This window comes from Oncorhynchus nerka, linkage group LG19 (genome assembly GCF_034236695.1).
Source record: "Oncorhynchus nerka isolate Pitt River linkage group LG19, Oner_Uvic_2.0, whole genome shotgun sequence".
Lineage (NCBI taxonomy): Eukaryota > Metazoa > Chordata > Actinopteri > Salmoniformes > Salmonidae > Oncorhynchus > Oncorhynchus nerka.
In genome coordinates this window covers 48966220-48988011 of record NC_088414.1, presented here as the reverse complement: position 1 = coordinate 48988011, position 21792 = coordinate 48966220, and the positions used below count along the sequence as shown (strand labels likewise).

At 48.3% G+C, this 21792-nt stretch overlaps 1 protein-coding gene across 1 annotated transcript in view; it reads left to right on the top strand.

Annotated features, from left to right (window-relative positions):
• The window catches only part of LOC115125098 (metabotropic glutamate receptor 5-like), a 113012-nt gene that overhangs the window by 50319 nt on the left and 40901 nt on the right, over positions 1-21792 (top strand). The window contains exons 5-6 of the mRNA XM_065005008.1: positions 2568-2817; positions 21441-21676. Coding sequence (XP_064861080.1) covers positions 2568-2817; positions 21441-21676 — 486 coding nt within the window. The remainder of the gene's footprint in view (positions 1-2567; positions 2818-21440; positions 21677-21792) is intronic.

The window sequence follows — 21792 nt, the reverse complement described above, 5'->3', positions numbered from 1 at the left end:
TCTGTACCCTGACTGTCTAGGGGGCCTAGCTACATGGTCTGTAACCTGACTGTCTAGGGGTCCTAGCTACATGGTCTGTAACCTGACTGTCTAGGGGTCCTAGCTACATGGTCTGTAACCTGACTGTCTAGGGGGCCTAGCTACACGGTCTGTAACCTGACTCATGTCTAGGGGTCCTAGCTACATGGTCTGTAACCTGACTGTCTAGGGGTCCTAGCTACATGGTCTGTACCCTGACTGTCTAGGGGGCCTAGCTACATGGTCTGTAACCTGACTGTCTAGGGTCCTAGCTACATGGTCTGTAACCTGACTGTCTAGGGGTCCTAGCTACATGGTCTGTAACCTGACTGTCTAGGGGGCCTAGCTACATGGTCTGTAACCTGACTGTCTAGGGGTCCTAGCTACATGGTCTGTAACCTGACTGTCTAGGGGTACTAGCTACATGGTCTGTAACCTGACTGTCTAGGGGGCCTAGCTACATGGTCTGTAACCTGACTGTCTAGGGGTCCTAGCTACATGGTCTGTAACCTGACTGTCTAGGGGTCCTAGCTACATGGTCTGTAACCTGACTGTCTAGGGTCCTAGCTACATGGTCTGTAACTTGACTGTCTAGGGGTCCTAGATACATGGTCTGTAACCTGACTGTCTAGGGGTCCTAGCTACATGGTCTGTAACCTGACTGTCTAGAGGTCCTAGCTACATGGTCTGTAACCTGACTCATGTCTAGGGGTCCTAGCTACACGGTCTGTAACCTGACTCATGTCTAGGGGTCCTAGCTACATGGTCTGTAACCTGACTGTCTAGGGGTCCTAGCTACATGGTCTGTACCCTGACTGTCTAGGGGGCCTAGCTACATGGTCTGTAACCTGACTGTCTAGGGGTCCTAGCTACATGGTCTGTAACCTGACTGTCTAGGGGTCCTAGCTTCATGGTCTGTAACCTGACTCATTATGTCTAGGGGTCCTAGCTACATGGTCTGTAACCTGACTGTCTAGGGGTCCTAGCTACATGGTCTGTACCCTGACTGTCTAGGGGTCCTAACTACATGGTCTGTAACCTAACTGTCTAGGGGTCCTAGCTACATGGTCTGTAACCTGACTGTCTAGGGGGCCTAGCTACATGGTCTGTAACCTGACTGTCTAGGGGTCCTAGCTACATGGTCTGTAACCTGAATCATTATGTCTAGGGGTCCTAGCTACATGGTCTGTAACCTGACTGTCTAGGGGTCCTAGCTACATGTTTTGTAACCTGACTGTCTAGGGGGCCTAGCTACATGGTCTGTAACCTGACTGTCTAGGGGTCCTAGCTACATGGTCTGTAACCTGACTGTCTAGGGGTCCTAGCTACATGGTCTGTAACCTGACTGTCTAGGGTCCTAGCTACATGGTCTGTAACCTGACTGTCTAGGGGTCCTAGCTACATGGTCTGTAACCTGACTGTCTAGGGGTCCTAGCTACATGGTCTGTAACCTGACTGTCTAGGGGTCCTAGCTACATGGTCTGTAACCTGACTGTCTAGGGGTCCTAGCTACATGGTCTGTAACTTGACTGTCTAGGGTCCTAGCTACATGGTCTGTAACCTGACTCATGTCTAGGGGTCCTAGCTACATGGTCTGTAACTTGACTGTCTAGGGGTCCTAGCTACATGGTCTGTAACCCGACTGTCTAGGGGTCCTAGTTACATGGTCTGTAACCTGACTGTCTAGGGGTCCTAGTTACATGGTCTGTAACCTGACTGTCTAGGGGTCCTAGCTACATGGTCTGTAACCTGACTGTCTAGGGGTCCTAGTTACATGGTCTGTAACCTGACTGTCTAGGGGTCCTAGCTACATGGTCTGTAACCTGACTGTCTAGGGGTCCTAGCTACATGGTCTGTAACCGTATATGAGCTGTTCTTGCCATAATATGGACTGGGTCTTTTACCAAATAGGGTTATCTTTTGTATACCACCCCTACCTGGTCACAACACAACTGAACGCAGTGAGAAGGAATGAAATTCCACAAGTTAACGTTTACCAAGGCACACCTGTTATTTGAAATGCATTCCAGTTGTCTACCTCATGAAGCTGGTTGAGAGAATGCCAAGCGTGTGCAAAGCTGTCATCACGGCAAAGTGTGGCTACTTTGAAGAATCTCAAATATAAAATATATTTTGATTTGTTTAACACTGTTCTGGTTACTACATGATTCCATATGTGTTATTTTATAGTTTTGATGTCTTCACTATTATTCTACAATGTAAAACATAAAGAAGAACCCTTGGAATGAGTAGACAAAACTTTTTTACCGGTAGTGGATATATACCAAGAAAACTTCTCCCCAGAGATAACGCAACAGGCCCCAAAACGAAAGATCCCAAACCAAACATCAGCAGGTGCTTTGGTCAGTTTGATACCTGATGCCATTATCAAGGCTTGGCAGCACAGCACATGGACTCAGTTGATGTTGCCTCCTAAGGGACGGAGTGTCTCCTACATAGTGTGTTTTGTCTGACACTACACTACCCACCCACATACTATAACATATGAATGTCTATAATGTTTCTGTTGTGAATGTCTCTGTCTATAGGTAACTATGGCGAGAGTGGTATGGAAGCCTTTAAGGAACTGGCAGCTAGAGAGGGGATCTGTATCGCTCACTCGGATAAGATCTACAGCAACGCAGGGGAGCACAACTTTGACAAGCTGCTGGAGAAGCTGAGAGGACACCTGCCCAAGGCTCGGGTGGTGGCGTGCTTCTGCGAGGGGATGACTGTACGCGGCATACTGATGGCAATGAGACGGAGACACCTGGTTGGGGAGTTCCTACTGGTGGGGAGGTGAGTGGAGAGAGAGATACGCGCACACGCACACACACACACACACACACACACACACTCACACTCACACTCACACTCACACTCACTCACACTCACACTCACACTCACACACACACACACACACACACACACACACACACACACACACACTCACTCACTCACTCACTCACTCACTCACTCACTCACTCACTCACTCACTCACTCACACACTCACTCACACACTCACTCACTCACACACTCACAGTGTGTGTGTTTTTCCTAATTGTATCATCTTGTTTTTACACCTTCATCTATTTACATCTCCAGTTGCATCGCAGAGGCTGTTTCCATGGTTACTGGCATTGGCTTCATCTTCGTCACCGTCACCACCATCATCACCACTATCATCATCATCATCACCACCACCACCATCACCACCCTGTCATCCTCCCTTGATGCTGAGAGACAACTTCTCTCACCAGGTAAATCCTACTGCTTTAATTCACAGGGACTTCGTATGGGGACAACATAAACCGTCATGACAATCTCACAACACTGTTTCCTTCAACAGATGCAGGGATGTCATTGTGTCAAGAGGAGTTAGCGTGTTTGTGTGTCCCCCTATTGACAGAGGCTTACAGTACAGCGCTCCTCTTGCCTAGCCTTCTGAAGATGAGTCGTGGTCTCTCTCTTTTCGGAAAGGCAGAAGCAGTGGATAGATAATGATGCTTTTCATACAGGATTATTAATCCATCTCTGGTCCATTCATACAGGATTATTAATCTATCTCTGATCCATTCATCCAGGATTATTAATCTATCTCTGATCCATTCATACAGGATTATTAATCTATCTCTGGTCCATTCATACAGGATTATTAATCTATCTCTGATCCATTCATCCAGGATTATTAATCTATCTCTGATCCATTCATACAGGGTTATTAATCTATCTCTGATCCATTCATACAGGATTATTAATCCACCCCTGATCCATTTCTAAAAATATAACCTTCTCTAAAATGACAAATTCCCTAATAGCTGGGAAAATCGCTTTTCATGAATTCTGCCTCCAGGCCATTACAAATTACACACTGCTATTCATAGAACTATTTAGTTAGAAAGAGAGTGGAGGGAGGGAGGGAGGGAGGGAGGGAGGGAGGGAGGGAGGGAGGGAGGGGAGGGCAAGGCAGGGCAGGGAGGGGAGGGGAGGGGAGGGAGGGAGGGAGGGAGGGAGGGAGGGAGGGGAGCGCAGGGAGGGAGGGAGAAGAGGGGAGAGAAGGAGATGGATGGGGAAAGAGAACCTGAGAGTGAGGGGAACAGAGAGAAAGAGAGAGAGAGATTTCTCCAGTTTTTAAAAAATCTTCTCCTCCTCCAGTAGGTGTTTATTTTAAGGTTGTGATCCCTTCCTCCCCAGTCCACTTCTATCCCTGGTGCTCTAATAACGGCTTGTCTCATTACTAACATACAGAGGCTGTCTGTCAATCAAACCTGATGAAACTGAACATAGCAATGCCCTTGGACTACATACATAATTATATTACACTGCATTATCAGTGTTTCTGGAAACACTTTCTTTTTCAGGTAGTGTTGAATATTTAAATTAAAACATCTATTTATGAAAATGGTGTCAGGGTCTCAGTGTTCTGATGTTGCTACTGGGGAGTGGGACTAAGGGCTCCATTCTGACTCAGTTTCACCCAGACAGAATGCCTTACAATGGCTGGGCTGGAAACGGCAGTACAGTGGAGACCAGTGGAGCCCAGTGTTAGTCAGTCCAGGTAAACATCGTAGCTGAGTCAAAGCTCCATTAGCCTCTTCGCCAATGGGATAATAGAGGAGATATGGGTCTGTCTGTCTGTCTGTCTGTCTGTCTGTCTGTCTGTCTGTCTGTCTGTCTGTGACTACCTCTGTCTGTCTGTCTGTCTGTCTGTCTGTCTGTCTGTCTGTCTGTCTGTGTCTGTCTGTCTGTCTGTCTGTCTGTCTGTCTGTGTCTGTCTGTCTGTCTGTCTGTCTGTCTGTCTGTCTGTCTGTCTGTCTGTCTGTCTGTCTGTCTGTCTGTCTGTCTGTCTGTCTGTCTGTCCGTCTGTCTGTCTGTGACTACCTCTGTCTGTTTGTCTGTCTGAGCTAGCACGCTGTACATTATTAAGGGAGCCTGAGCTAGCACGCTGTATATTAGTAAGGGAGCCTGAGCTAGCACGCTGTACATTATTAAGGGAGCCTGAGCTAGCACACTGTACATTATTAAGGGAGCCTGAGCTAGCACACTGTACATTATTAAGGGAGCCTGAGCTAGCACACTGTACATTATTAAGGGAGCCTGAGCTAGCACGCTGTACATTATTAAGGGAGCCTGAGCTAGAATGAAGTACATTATTAAGGGAGCCTGAGCTAGAATGAAGTACATTATTAAGGGAGCCTGAACTAGCACGCTGTACATTATTAAGGGAGCCTGAGCTAGCACGCTGTATATTATTAAGGGAGCCTGAGCTAGCACGCTGTACATTATTAAGGGAGCCTGAGCTAGCACACTGTACATTATTAAGGGAGCCTGAGCTAGCACACTGTACATTATTAAGGGAGCCTGAGCTAGCACGCTGTACATTATTAAGGGAGCTAGAATGAAGTACATTATTAAGGGAGCCTGAGCTAGAATGAAGTACATTATTAAGGGAGCCTGAACTAGCACGCTGTACATTATTAAGGGAGCCTGAGCTAGCACGCTGTATATTATTAAGGGAGCCTGAGCTAGCACGCTGTACATTATTAAGGGAGCCTGAGCTAGAATGAAGTACATTATTAAGGGAGCCTGAGCTAGAATGAAGTACATTATTAAGGGAGCCTGAACTAGCACGCTGTACATTATTAAGGGAGCCTGAGCTAGAATGAAGTACATTATTAAGGGAGCCTGAGCTAGAATGAGGTACATTATTAAGGGAGCCTGAGCTAGCACGCTGTACATCATTAAGGGAGCCTGAGCTAGCACGCTGTACATTATTAAGGGAGCCTGAGCTAGAATGAAGTACATTATTAAGGGAGCCTGAGCTAGAATGAGGTACATTATTAAGGGAGCCTGAGCTAGCACGCTGTACATTATTAAGGGAGCCTGAGCTAGCACGCTGTACATTATTAAGGGAGCCTGAACTATCACGCTGTACATTATTAAGGGAGCCTGAGCTAGCACGCTGTACATTATTAAGGGAGCCTGAGCTAGAATGAAGTACATTATTAAGGGAGCCTGAGCTAGCACGCTGTACATTATTAAGGTAGCCTGAGCTAGCACGCTGTACATTATTAAGGTAGCCTGAGCTAGCACGCTGGACATTATTAAGGGAGCCTGAGCTAGCACGCTGTACATTATTAAGGGAGCCTGAGCTAGCACGCTGTACATTATTAAGGGAGTTGGTGGCCCAACGCCCTTCTGAGACACCATGTTGGTGTTTGTTATTATCTTCATTTAGTACCTCCTACGGTCTAATGGCCCCATCGCTGGGTTTAAAACAAGTTAACCTATGGTATTGTTTTAAGATGGTCATGGCAATGATTATTTAGCTATTTGATTTGGAATTGTAGGACGACTGTAATGTTTTGATGAAACATTTATTTAGGCTTTAGCGTTATACAGCCTCTAGAAACACATTGAATAACATAGAGGATGTGTACAGTTGAAGTCGGAAGTTTACATACACTTAGGTTGGAGTCATTAAAACTAGTTTACATACACTTAGGTTGGAGTCATTAAAACTAGTTTACATACACTTAGGTTGGAGTCATTAAAACTAGTTTACATACACTTAGGTTGGAGTCATTAAAACTAGTTTACATACACTTAGGTTGGAGTCATTAACTCGTTTTTCAACCACTCCACACATTTCTTGTTAACAAACTATAGTTTTGGCAAGTCGGTTAGGACATCTACTTTGTGCATGACACAAGTCATTTTTCCAAAAATGGTTTACAGACAGATCATTTCACTTATAATTCACTGTATCACAATTCCAGTGGGTCAGAGGTTTACATACACTAAGTTGACTGTGCCTTTAATAACCAGTTTGGAAAATGACAGAAAATGATGTCATAGCTTTAGATGCCTCTGTTAGGCGAATTGACATACTTTGAGTCAATTGGAGGTGTACCTGTGGATGTATTTCAAGACCCACCTTCAAACTCAGTGCCTCTTTGGTTGGCATCATGGGAAAATCAAAAGAAATCAGCCAAGATCTCAGAATTTTTTTTTTGTCGACCTCCACAAGTCTGGATCATCCTTGGGAGCAATTTCCAAATGCCTGAAGGGGCCACGTTCATCCGTACAAACAATAATACACAAGTATAAACACCATGGGACCACGCAGCCGTCATACCACTCAGGAAGGTGGAGACTGGTTTACGGGATGTCCCCTGGTCTGAAAAACACTGCTGTAGCTCCACCAGCAGATGTGGAACGTAGACATCGGCCACCAGCAGATGTGGAAGGTAGGCATCGGCCACCAGCAGATTAGGAAGGTAGACATCGGCCACCAGCAGATTAGGAAGGTAGACATCGGCCACCAGCAGATGTGGAAGGTAGACATCGGCCACCAGCAGATTAGGAAGGTAGACATCGGCCTCCAGCAGATGTGGAAGGTAGGCATCGGCCACCAGCAGATGCGGAAGGTAGAGATCGGCCACCAGCAGATTAGGAAGGTAGACATCGGCCACCAGCAGATGAGGAAGGTAGACATCGGCCACCAGCAGATGAGGAAGGTAGACATCGGCCACCAGCAGATGAGGAAGGTAGACATCGGCCACCAGCAGATGTGGAAGGTAGACATCGGCCACCAGCAGATTAGGAAGGTAGACATCGGCCTCCAGCAGATGTGGAAGGTAGGCATCGGCCACCAGCAGATTTGGAAGGTAGAGATCGGCCACCAGCAGATTAGGAAGGTAGACATCGGCCTCCAGCAGATGTGGAACGTAGACATCGGCCACCAGCAGATGAGGAAGGTAGACATCAGCCTCCAGCAGATGAGGAAGGTAGGCATCGGCCTCCAGCAGATGAGGAAGGTAGACATCGGCGAATGCATTGTATTGAGACGCATCCCGTCTCTAGATTAATCTGAATAATTAGATTTCCGCGGGTGGTGGGGGGGGAGAAATCGATGATCTGAATCAGTTCTCTCCACTGCTCTATACATTTGCCCTAGGGGTTTAAGCAGTGGGTTTGTCTGTGTGTGTGTGTGTGTGTGTGTGTGTGTGTGTGTGTGTGTGTGTGTGTGTGTGTGTGTGTGTGTGTGTGTGTGTGTGTGTGTGTGTGTGTGTTCAGCGTGTGTGTGTGTGTGTGTTTGTCTAGCCCTGCCAGGTCAGTAGGTGGTTATCTAGCCCTGCCAGTTCAGTAGGTTGTATCTAGCCCTGCCAGGTCAGTAGGTGTTTATCTAGCCCTGCCAGGTCAGTAGGTGGTTATCTAGCCCTGCCAGGTCAGTAGGTGGTTATCTAGCCCTGCCAGGTCAGTAGGTGTTTATCTAGCCCTGCCAGGTCAGTAGGTTGTATCTAGCCCTGCCAGGTCAGTAGGTGGTTATCTAGCCCTGCCAGGTCAGTAGGTGGTTATCTAGCCCTGCCAGGTCAATAGGTCGTTATCTAGCCCTGCCAGTTCAGTAGGTTGTATCTAGCCCTGCCAGGTCAGTAGGTGTTTATCTAGCCCTGCCAGGTCAGTAGGTGGTTATCTAGCCCTGCCAGGTCAGAAGGTGGTTATCTAGCCCTGCCAGATCAGTAGGTGGTTATCTAGCCCTGCCAGGTCAGTAGGTGTTTATCTAGCCCTGCCAGGTCAGTAGGTGGTTATCTAGCCCTGCCAGGACAGTAGGTGGTTATCTAACCCTGCCAGGTCAGTAGGTGGTTATCTAGCCCTGCCAGGTCAGAAGGTGGTTATCTAGCCCTGCCAGGTCAGTAGGTGGTTATCTAGCCCTGCCAGGTCAGTAGGTGGTTATCTAGCCCTGCCAGGTCAGTAGGTGGTTATCTAGCCCTGCCAGGTCAGAAGGTGGTTATCTAGCCCTGCCAGGTCAGTAGGTGGTTATCTAGCCCTGCCAGGTCAGAAGGTGGTTATCTAGCCCTGCCAGGTCAGTAGGTGGTTATCTAGCCCTGCCAGGTCAGAAGGTGGTTATCTAGCCCTGCCAGGTCAGAAGGTGGTTATCTAGCCCTAGTCCGGAGTGATTCAACCTTTCTGTTCCTCTTCTCATTTTCATAGCCATCCTTTGCTTTCCATCCCTCTATCTCTCTGTGTCTTCACTCCCTCCATCTCTCCCTCTCCATCTCTTCCTCTGCATCCCTCCATCTCTCCCTCTCCATCTCTTCCTCTGCATCCTCCATCTCTCCCTCTCCATCTCTTCCTCTGCATCCCTCCATCTCTCCCTCTCCATCTCTTCCTCTGCATCCCTCCATCTCTCCCTCTCCATCTCTCCCTCTGCATCCGTTCATCTCTCCCTCTCCTTAACTCCATCTCTCCCTATCCATCCCTCCATCTCCTTCCCTCTATCTCCCCCTATCCATCCCTCCATCTCTTCCTCTGCATCCCTCCTTCTCTCCCTCTTGTTAACTCCATCTCTCCCTATCCATCCCTCCATCTCTACATCTCCTTCCCTCTATCTCTCCCTATCCATCCCTCCATCTCTCCCTCTCCATCCCTCCATCTCTCCCTCTCCATCTCTCCCTCTCCATCTCTCCCTCTGCATCCGTTCATCTCTCCCTCTCCATCCCTCCATCTCTCCCTCTCCTTAGCTCCATCTCTCCCTATCCATCCCTCCATCTCTCCTTCTCCATCCCTCATCTCTCCCTCTCCATCTCTCCCTCTCCATCTCTCCCTCTCCTTAGCTCCATCTCTCCCTATCCATCCCTCCATCTCTCCATCTCCTTCCCTCCATCTCTCCCTCTCCTTCCCTCCATCTCTCCTTCTCCATCCCTCCATCTCTCCCTCTCCATCACTCCATCTCTCCCTCTCCTCCCGTCCATCTCTCCCTCTCCTTCCTTCCCTCCATCTCTCCCTCTCATTACCTCCATCTCTCCATCTCCTTCCCTCCATCTCTCCCTCTCCTTCCCTCCATCTCTCCTTTTCCATCCCTCCATCTCTCCCTCTCCATCACTCCATCTCTCCCTCTCCTTCCGTCCATCTCTCCCTCTCCTTCCTTCCCTCCATCTCTCCCTCTCCTTCCCTCTATCTCTCCATCTCCTTCTCCATCCTTCCATCTCTCCCTCTCCTTCCCTCCATCTCTGCTTCTCCATCCCTCCATCTCTCCCACTCATTCCCTCAATCTCTCCCTCTCTCTGATGCACTCCCTCCATCTCTCCCTCTCTATCCCTCCAACTCTCCCTCTCCTTTCGTCCATCTCTCCCACTCCTTCCCTCCATCTCTCTCTCTCTGATGCGCTCACTCCATCTCTCTCTCTCTCTGATGCGCTCCCTCCATCTCTCCCTCTCCTTCCCTCCATCTCTCTCTCTCTCATGCACTCCCTCCATCTCTCTGTCTCTCTCTGCTGTCCTCCCTCTCCTTCCCTCCATCTATCCCTCTTTCTACATCGTTCAATCTCTACTGTATGACTGTTATTAAAGACTCTCCTCTCCCATCCAGGGAGCAGAACAGAGACCACCTACACCTCCAGTTGAAAGCCTCTTCTCTTCTCCTCTCCAACTCTTTCCTCCTCTACTCCTCTTTTCTTTCCCCAACTGGAGGAGTGGGTGGTCTCTGTTCTGTTCCTTGGGTGGAAGATAAGATAAGAGAAGAGATGAGGAAAGGAGAGATGAGAGAGGAGGAGAGAGGAGCGAGGAGAGAGGAGCAGAGCAGAGGAGAGTTCTCCTCTCCTCCTCTCTCCTCTACTCTCCTCTCCTCTTTCCTCTCTTCTCCTCCTCTTTTTTCTCCTCTTCCACCCAGGGAACAGAACAGAGGCCACCCACTCCTCCAGTTGTATAACTGATAGAGTACACAACCACTGCTACTGGGTTACCTAAGGTTTCATACTGATAAAGCTGGGAAGATACAGGGAGAGAGAAGGATGTGTGGGTGTGTGTTTATTTGCGTGTGTGTTGCTGCTCTCCTTCCCCATCTCTCTCTCTTCTTTTCATAGCTATCCCTTGCTTTCCATCCATCCCTCTCTCTCTTTCTCTCCACTCCCGTAGTCCCTCAATCTCCATTCCTCCCTCTCCATTCCTCCCTCTCTTTCCCTCCCTCTCCATCCTTCTATCTCTACTTTATGAATGTTATGAAAGCTTCTCGTCTCCTCTTCCACCCAGCGAACAGAACAGAGACCACCCACACCTGCATTTTAAATCCTCTCCTTTCTCCTCTCCTCCTCTCTCCTCTCTCCTCTCCTCCTCTCTCCTCTCTTCTCCTCCTCTCTCCTCTTTCCTCTCCTCCGCTCTCCTCTTCTCCTCTCCGCTTCTCTACTCTCCTCCTCTCTCTCTCCTCTCTCCTCTCTCCTCTCTTCTCCTCCTCTCTCCTCTTTCCTCTCCTCCGCTCTCCTCTTCTCCTCTCCGCTTCTCTACTCTCCTCCTCTCTCCTCTCTCCTCTCTCCTCTCTCCTCGCTCCTCGCTCCTCTACTCTCCTCTTCTCTCTTCTCCTCCTCTCTTTTCTCCTCTTCCACCCAGGGAACAGAACAGAGGCCACCCACTCCTCCAGTTGTATAACTGATAGAGTACACAACCTCTGCTACTGGGTTACCTAAGGTTTCACACTGATAAAGCTGGGAAGATACAGGGAGAGAGACGAGTGTGTGTGTGTATGTGTGTTCGTGTGTGTGTGTGTGTGTGTGTGTGTGTGTGTGTGTGTGTGTGTGTGTGTGTGTGTGTGTGTGTGTGTGTGTGTGTGTGTGTGTGTGTGTGTGTGTGTGTGTGTGTGTGTAACAAGATCTTACGGTATTATCAATTTTCTCCAAACGTCAAATTTCAAAGTTGCTCCAAACTAAAAACATAAAGTTTAGACTCTCATTCTGTGGTTGAGGTAAAGATTAACGTTTGGGACAGGATTAACACATAAATTTAACTCTCATTCTGCTTGAAACTTTGGGAAAAACACATAAATTTAGACTCTCATTCTGTGGTTGAGGTAAAGATTAACGTTTGGGACAGGATTAACACATAAATTTAGACTATCATTCTGTGGTTGAGGTAAAGATTAACGTTTGGGACAGGATTAACACATACATTTAGACTCTCATTCTGTGGTTGAGGTAAAGATTAACGTTTGGGACAGGATTAACACATAAAGTTTAGACTCTCATTCAGGAAGTACCAGGTAATTACATGGCTATATACAGGAAGTAACATGTAATAACATGGCTATATACAGGAAGTACCAGTACCTAGTCTACAGTTGAAGTCGGGAAGTTTACCAACACCTTAGCCAAATACTTTTAAACTCAGTTTTTCATCATTCCTGACATTTCATCAAATTAAAAAAATTCCCTGTCTTAGGTCAGTTAGGATCACCACTTTATTTGAAGATGTGAAATGTGAGAATAATAGTAGATAATTATTTCTTTCAAATTTTATTTCTTTCATCACATTCCCAGTGGGTCAGAAGTTTACATACACTCAATTAGTATTTGGTAGCATTACCTTCGAATTGTTTAACTTGGGTCAAACGTTTCGCGTAGCCTTCCATGAGCTTCCCACAATAAGTTGGGTGAATTTTGGCCCATTCCTCCTGACAGAGCTGGTGTAACTGAGTCAGGTTTGTAGGCCTCCTTGCTCGCACACTTTTTCAGTTCTGCCCACAAATGTTCTATAGGATTGAGGTCAGGGCTTTGTGATGGCCACTCTAATACCTTGAGTTTGTTGTCCTTAAGCCATTTTGCCACAACTTTGGAAGTGTGCATGGGGTCATTGTTCATTTGGAAGACCCATTTGCGACCAAGCTTTAACTTCCTGACTGATGTCTTGAGATGTTGCTTCAATATATCCACCTAATTTTCCCTCCTCATGATGCCATCTATTTTGTGAAGTGCACCAGTTCCTCCTGCAGCATAGCCCCCCACGTCATGATGCTGCCACCCCCGTGCTTCATCAGACTAGAGGACATTTCTCCAAGAAGTACAATCTGTGTCCCCATGTGCAGTTGCAAACCGTAGTCTGGCTTTTTTATGATGGTTTTGGAGCAGAGGCTTCTTCCTTGCTGAGCGGCCTTTCAGGTTATGTCGATATAGGACTCGTTTTACTGTGAATATCGATAATTTTGTACCTGTTTCCTCCAGCATCTTCACAAGGTCCTTTGCTGTTGTTCTGGGATTGATTTGCACTTTTCACACCAAAGTACGTTCATCTCTAGGAGACAGAGCGCGTCTCCTTCCTGAGCAGTATGACGGCTGCGTGGTCCCATGGTGTTTATACTTGCGTACTATTGTTTGTACAGATGAACGTGGCACCTTGAGGCATTTGGAAATTGCTCCCAAGGATGAACCAGACTTGTGGAGGTCTACAATTTTTTTTATGAGGTCTTGGCTGATTCCTTTGGAGTTTCCCATGGTGTCAAGCAAAGAGGCACTGAGTTTGAAGGTGGGCCTTGAAATACATCCACAGGTACACCTCCAATTGACACAAATTATGTCAATTAGCCTATCAGAAGCTTCTAAAGCCATGACATCATTTTCTGGAGTTTTCCAAGCTGTTTAAAGGCACAGTCAACTTAGTGTATGTAAACTTCTGACTTCAATTGTATGTGCTAGGTAGTTTACGTAGTTGAGGTAATGTGGACATGCAGGTAACGACTAGTCAATCAGGATAGATAATAGACAGAGTAACAGCAGTGTTGGTAGTAGGGTAGGTAATATGTACATGTAGGTAGAGGTAAAGACTAGACAACAGGATAGATAATAGACAGTAACAGCAGTGTTGGTAGTAGGGTAGGTAATATAATGTAGGTAGAGGTAACGACTAGACAACAGGGTAGATAATAGACAGTAACAGCAGTGTTGGTAGTAGGGTAGGTAATATAATGTAGGTAGGGGTAAAGACTAGACAACAGGATAGATAATAGACAGTAACAGCAGTGTTGGTAGTAGGGTAGGTAATATAATGTAGGTAGAGGTAAAGACTAGACAACAGGATAGATAATCAAATCAAATCAAATCAAATGTTATTTGTCACATACACATGGTTAGCAGATGTTAATGCGAGTGTAGCGAAATGCTTGTGCTTCTAGTTCCGACAATGCAGTAATAACCAACAAGTAATCTAACTAACAATTCCAAAACTACTGTCTTATACACAGTGTAAGGGGATAAAGAATATGTACATAAAGATATATGAATGAGTGATGGTACAGAGCGGCATAGGCAAGATGCAGTAGATGGTATTGAGTACAGTATATACATATGAGATGAGTATGTAAACAAAGTGGCATAGTTAAAGTGGCTAGTGATACATGTATTACATAAGGATGCAGTAGATGATATAGAGTACAGTATATACGTATGCATATGAGATGAATAATGTAGGGTATGTAACATTATATTTTTATTTATTTCACCTTTATTTAACCAGGTAAGCAAGTTGAGAACAAGTTCTCATTTACAATTGTGACCTGGCCAAGATAAAGCAAAGCAGTTCGACACATACAACGACACAGAGTTACACATGGAGTAAAACAAACATACAGTCAATAATACAGTAAAAACAAGTCTATATACAATGTGAGCAAATTAGGTGAGAAGGGAGGTAAAGGCAAAAAAGGCCATGGTGGCAAAGTAAATACAATATAGCAAGTAAAACACTGGAATGGTAGTTTTGCAATGGAAGAATGTGCAAAGTAGAAATAAAAATAATGGGGTGCAAAGGAGCAAAATAAATAAATTAATTAAATACAGTTGGGAAAGAGGTAGTTGTTTGGGCTAAATTATAGGTGGGCTATGTACAGGTGCAGTAATCTGTAAGATGCTCTGACAGTTGGTGCTTAAAGCTAGTGAGGGAGATAAGTGTTTCCAATTTAAGAGATTTTTGTAGTTCGTTCCAGTCATTGGCAGCAGAGAACTGGAAGGAGAGGCGGCCAAAGAAAGAATTGGTTTTGGGGTGACTAGAGAGATATACCTGCTGGAGCGTGTGCTACAGGTGGGAGATGCTATGGTGACCAGCGAGCTGAGATAAGGGGGACTTTACCTAGCAGGGTCTTGTAGATGACATGGAGCCAGTGGGTTTGGCGACGAGTATGAAGCGAGGGCCAGCCAACGAGAGCGTACAGGTCGCAATGGTGGGTAGTATATGGGGCTTTGGTGACAAAACGGATTGCACTGTGATAGACTGCATCCAATTTGTTGAGTAGGGTATTGGAGGCTATTTTGTAAATGACATCGCCAAAGTCGAGGATTGGTAGGATGGTCAATTTTACAAGGGTATGTTTGGCAGCATGAGTGAAGGATGCTTTGTTGCGAAATAGGAAGCCAATTCTAGATTTAACTTTGGATTGGAGATGTTTGATATGGGTCTGGAAGGAGAGTTTACAGTCTAACCAGACACCTAAGTATTTGTAGTTGTCCACGTATTCTAAGTCAGAGCCGTCCAGAGTAGTGATGTTGGACAGGCGGGTAGGTGCAGGTAGCGATCGGTTGAAGAGCATGCATTTAGTTTTACTTGTATTTAAGAGCAATTGGAGGCCACGGAAGGAGAGTTGTATGGCATTGAAGCTTGCCTGGAGGGTTGTTAACACAGTGTCCAAAGAAGGGCCGGAAGTATACAGAATGGTGTCGTCTGCGTAGAGGATTATATTAGAGGATTATATTAGGTAGCATTGTTTAAAGTGGCTAGTGATATATTTGACATCATTTCCCATCAATTCCCATTATTAAAGTGGCTGGAGTTGAGTCAGTGTCAGTGTCAGTGTGTTGGCAGCAGCCACTCAATGTTAGTGGTGGCTGTTTAACATTTACATTTGACATTTAAGTCATTTAGCAGACGCTCTTATCCAGAGCGACATACAAATTGGTGCATTCACCTTATGACATCCAGTGGAACAGCCACTTTACAATAGTGCATCTAAATCTTTTAAGGGGGGTGAGAAGGATTACTTTATCCTATCCTAGGTATTCCTTAAAGAGGTGGGGTTTCAGGTGTCTCCGGAAGGTGGTGATTGACTCCGCTGTCCTGGCGTCGTGAGGGAGTTTGTTCCACCATTGGGGGGCCAGAGCAGCGAACAGTTTTGACTGGGCTGAGCGGGAACTGTACTTCCTCAGTGGTAGGGAGGCGAGCAGGCCAGAGGTGGATGAACGCAGTGCCCTTGTTTGGGTGTAGGTCCTGATCAGAGCCTGGAGGTACTGAGGTGCCGTTCCCCTCACAGCTCCGTAGGCAAGCACCATGGTCTTGTAGCGGATGCGAGCTTCAACTGGAAGCCAGTGGAGAGAGCGGAGGAGCGGGGTGACGTGAGAGAACTTGGGAAGGTTGAACACCAGACGGGCTGCGGCGTTCTGGATGAGTTGTAGGGGTTTAATGGCACAGGCAGGGAGCCCAGCCAACAGCGAGTTGCAGTAATCCAGACGGGAGATGACAAGTGCCTGGATTAGGACCTGCGCCGCTTCCTGTGTGAGGCAGGGTCGTACTCTGCGGATGTTGTAGAGCATGAACCTACAGGAACGGGCCACCGCCTTGATGTTATTTGAGAACGACAGGGTGTTGTCCAGGATCACGCCAAGGTTCTTAGCGCTCTGGGAGGAGGACACAATGGAGTTGTCAACCGTGATGGCGAGATCATGGAACGGGCAGTCCTTCCCCGGGAGGAAGAGCAGCTCCGTCTTGCCGAGGTTCAGCTTGAGGTGGTGATCCGTCATCCACACTGATATGTCTGCCAGACATGCAGAGATGCGATTCGCCACCTGGTCATCAGAAGGGGGAAAGGAGAAGATTAATTGTGTGTCGTCTGCATAGCAATGATAGGAGAGACCATGTGAGGTTATGACAGAGCCCAGTGACTTGGTGTATAGCGAGAATAGGAGAGGGCCTAGAACAGAGCCCTGGGGGACACCAGTGGTGAGAGCACGTGGTGAGGAGACAGATTCTCGCCACGCCACCTGGTAGGAGCGACCTGTCAGGTAGGATGCAATCCAAGCGTGGGCCGCGCCGGAGATGCCCAACTCGGAGAGGGTGGAGAGGAGGATCTGATGGTTCACAGTATCGAAGGCAGCCGATAGGTCTAGAAGGATGAGAGCAGAGGAGAGAGAGTTAGCTTTAGGAGTGCGGAGCGCCTCCGTGATACAGAGAAGAGCAGTCTCAGTTGAATGACTAGTCTTGAAACCTGACTGATTTGGATCAAGAAGGTCATTCTGAGAGAGATAGCGGGAGAGCTGGCCAAGGACGGCACGTTCAAGAGTTTTGGAGAGAAAAGAAAGAAGGGATACTGGTCTGTAGTTGTTGACATCGGAGGGATCGAGTGTAGGTTTTTTCAGAAGGGGTGCAACTCTCGCTCTCTTGAAGACGGAAGGGACGTAGCCAGCGGTCAGGGATGAGTTGATGAGCGAGGTGAGGTAAGGGAGAAGGTCTCCGGAAATGGTCTGGAGAAGAGAGGAGGGGATAGGGTCAAGCGGGCAGGTTGTTGGGCGGCCGGCCGTCACAAGACGCGAGATTTCATCTGGAGAGAGAGGGAGAAAGAGGTCAGAGCACAGGGTAGGGCAGTGTGAGCAGAACCAGCGGTGTCGTTTGACTTAGCAAACGAGGATCGGATGTCGTCGACCTTCTTTTCAAAATGGTTGACGAAGTCATCTGCAGAGAGGGAGGAGGGGGGAGGGGGAGGAGGATTCAGGAGGGAGGAGAAGGTGGCAAAGAGCTTCCTAGGGTTAGAGGCAGATGCTTGGAATTTAGAGTGGTAGAAAGTGGCTTTAGCAGCAGAGACAGAGGAGGAAAATGTAGAGAGGAGGGAGTGAAAGGATGCCAGGTCCGCAGGGAGGCGAGTTTTCCTCCATTTCCGCTCGGCTGCCCGGAGCCCTGTTCTGATGAGTCTGATGGCCTTGAGATAGAAGCTGTTTTTCAGTCTCTCGGTCCCAGCTTTGATGCACCTGTACTGACCTCGCCTTCTGGATGATAGCGGGGTGAACAGGCAGTGGCTCGGGTGGTTGATGTCCTTGATGATCTTTATGGCCTTCCTGTAACATCGGGTGGTGTAGGTGTCCTGGAGGGCAGGTAGTTTGCCCCCGGTGATGCGTTGTGCAGACCTCACTACCCTCTGGAGAGCCTTACGGTTGTGGGCGGAGACGTTGCCGTACCAGGCGGTGATACAGCCCGCCAGGATGCTCTCGATTGTGCATCTGTAGAAGTTTGTGAGTGTTTTTGGTGACAAGCCGAATTTCTTCAGCCTCCTGAGGTTGAAGAGGCGCTGCTGCGCCTTCTTCACGATGCTGTCTGTGTGAATGGACCAATTCAGTTTGTCTGTGATGTGTATGTCGAGGAACTTAAAACTTGCTACCATCTTCACTACTGTTCCATCGAAGTGGATAGGGGGGTGTAGACAGTAACAGCAGTGTTGGTAGTAGGGTAGGTAATATGTACATGTAGGTAGAGGTAAAGACTAGACAACAGGATAGATAATAGACAGTAACAGCAGTGTTGGTAGTAGGGTAGGTAATATAATGTAGGTAGAGGTAAAGACTAGACAACAGGATAGATAATAGACAGTAACAGCAGTGTTGGTAGTAGGGTAGGTAATATGTACATGTAGGTAGAGGTAAAGACTAGACAACAGGATAGATAATAGACAGTAACAGCAGTGTTGGTAGTAGGGTAGGTCATATAATGTAGGTAGAGGTAAAGACTAGACAACAGGATAGATAATAGACAGTAACAGCAGTGTTGGTAGTAGGGTAGGTAATATAATATAGGTAGGGGTAAAGACTAGACAACAGGATAGATAATAGACAGTAACAGCAGTGTTGGTAGTAGGGTAGGTAATATGTATATAGCCCTTCTTACATCAGCTGATATCTCAAAGTGCTGTACAGAAACCCAGCCTAAAACCCCAAACAGCAAGCAATGCAGGTGTAGAACCTAGTAGATGATCCCTAGCCCAGGAAGTTGAACCCTTGCATGGTGGTAGATGATCCCTAGCCCAGGAGGTTGGACCCTTGCATGGTGGTAAAGGATCCCTAGCCCAGGAGGTTGGACCCTTGCATGGTGGTAAAGGATCCCTAGCCCAGGAGGTTGAACCCTTGCATGGTGGTAAAGGAACCTGATCCCTAGCCCAGGAGGTTGGACCCTTGCATGGTGGTAAAGGATCCCTAGCCCAGGAGGTTGGACCCTTGCATGGTGGTAGATGATCCCTAGCCCAGGAGGTTGGACCCTTGCATGGTGTTAAAGGATCCTTAGCCCAGGAGGTTGGACCCTTGCATGGTGGTAGATGATCCCTAGCCCAGGAGGTTGGACCCTTGCATGGTGGTAAAGGATCCCTAGCCCAGGAGGTTGAACCCTTGCATGGTGGTAAAGGAACCTAGTAGATGATCCCTAGCCCAGGAGGTTGGACCCTTGCATGGTGGTAAAGGATCCCTAGCCCAGGAGGTTGGACCCTTGCATGGTGGTAGATGATCCCTAGCCCAGGAGGTTGGACCCTTGCATGGTGGTAGATGATCCCTAGCCCAGGAGGTTGGACCCTTGCATGGTGGTAGATGATCCCTAGCCCAGGAGGTTGGACCCTTGCATGGTGGTAAAGGATCCCTAGCCCAGGAGGTTGGACCCTTGCATGGTGGTAAAGGATCCCTAGCCCAGGAGGTTGAACCCTTGCATGGTGGTACAGGGTCAAGAGGTGCCCTGCTAATTGACCACATGGTAGCACTGTAAAAACTGATTGAACATTTTGTGAAAAACACTTCAAACGCCTCTCCTCTGGCATCAAATGACTGACCTGCACAAAATTGTATACTTGTTCTCTATGGACCAAGCTCTCACAAATTATGTTTTATTTCCCAGGATTCTCAAACAATATGGCCGCTACTGATCAATACATTTTCACAATAAATGCATAGAACTCCGACATGGCTATTTGTAACAAAACTTGGTACACATCTTCCAAACACTGTCAAGACTTTATCACATCTGGGCACATTCAGATCGACCACAAGGTGGCGCTACGACGGGCACATTCAGATCGACCACAAGGTGGCGCTACAACGGGCACATTCAGATCGACCACAAGGTGGCGCTACAACGGGCACATTCAGATCGACCACAAGGTGGCGCTACGACGGGCACATTCAGATCGACCACACGGTGGCGTTACAACGGGCACATTCAGATCGACCACAAGGTGGCGCTATGACGGGCACATTCAGATCGACCACAAGGTGGCGCTACGACGGGCACATTCAGATCGACCACAAGGTGGCGCTACGACGGGCACATTCAGATCGACCACAAGGTGGCGCTACGACGGGCACATTCAGATCGACCACAAGGTGGCGCTACGACGGGCACATTCAGATCGACCACAAGGTGGCGCTACGACGGGCACATGTTTATATACAGTGTCGTGATCTGTTCGATCAGTGTGTCTAGATAACCTGTATAGTACAGTTCGGGTTTAGACGTGTGTTGGACAGGAACAATCGTTAACGCAAACTCGTAGGCTCATAGCGGCCATAGTGTTTCTGCTAGAGTCTTGGAAGGATGTGTATCTATAGATGCTATAGACCCAATCTGGTGCTGATCGGTCTAGCGGTTCTGTAGAACAATGCATTTAAAAGAAGTCAACGTCATTGAAAAAAGATCCAAAATACATCAAAAGCTTATTATATTGATCATGATCAATTTTATTTTGAGTTCTGATATTTGGCAAGCGTGGTCAACAAGGGAAATGGTTCCATTTGTTTCTGATGGTGGCACAGTGGGCTGAACCCCGGCGTTGTTGCTTGCAGCTATATTTTTGACGGTGTTATACTGTATACAACAAGTGAATGTGATCGTACAGGTCATACGATCCACACTGTTCTATTATTACTCTCTAAGCAACAAGACATATACCCCCTCTCTCTCTCTCTCTCTCTCTCTCCCTCTCTCTCTCTCTCTCTCTCCCCTCCCTCCCCCTCCCTCCCCCCTCCCTCCCCCCCTCTCCCCTCCCCCCCTCCCCTCTCCCTCTCCCCCCCCTCCCCTCCCCTCTCCCTCCCCTCCCTCCCCCTCCCTCCCCTCTCCCTCTCCCCCTCCCTCCTCCTCACTCCCCTCTCCCCTCTCCCCCTCCCTCCCCCTCCCTCCCTCTCTCTCCCCCTCCCTCCCCCTCCCTCCCCTCTCCCCTCTCCCCCTCCCTCCCCCTCCCTCCCCTCTCCCTCTCCCCCTCCCTCCCCTCCCCTCTCCCTCTCCCCCTCCCTCCCCCCCCTCCCTCCCCTCTCCCCTCTCCCTCTCCCTCCCCCACCCCTCCCCTCTCCCTCTCCCCCTCCCTCCCCTCCCTCCCCTCCCCACCCCTCTCTCCCTCCCTCCCTCCCCTCTCCCTCTCCCTCTCCCCCTCCCTCCCTCTCCCCTCTCTCTCCATCTCCCTCTCCCCCTCCCCACCCCTCTCCGCCTCCCCACCCCTCTCCCTCTCCCCCCTCCCTCCCCCTCCCTCCCCTCTCCCCTCTCCCCTCTCTCTCCCTCCCCACCCCTCTCCCCCTCCCTCCCCACTCCCTCTCTCTCTCCCTCCCCTCTCCCTCTCTCTCCCCCTCCCCTCCCCTCCCCTCCATCTCCCTCCTCCAGTGATGGCTGGGCTGACCGGTATGATGTGACAGATGGATATCAGCAAGAGGCTGCGGGGGGAATAACTATAAAGCTGAAGTCAGCCTACATCCCCTGGTTCGACGACTACTACTTGGCTCTGCAACCAGATGACAACACCAGGAACCCCTGGTTCACTGAGTTCTGGCAGCACCGGTTCCAATGTAGACTAAAGGGACACGCACAGGAGAACACCAAGTACAACCGTACCTGCAATAGTGAGTAGGCTACACAGGCAGGTGTGCTGAAACTGGTTTGGCTCTAGTTGTGTGTAGATGTGCTGAAACTGAAACTGGTTTGACTCTAGTTGCGTGTAGATGTGCTGAAACTGAAA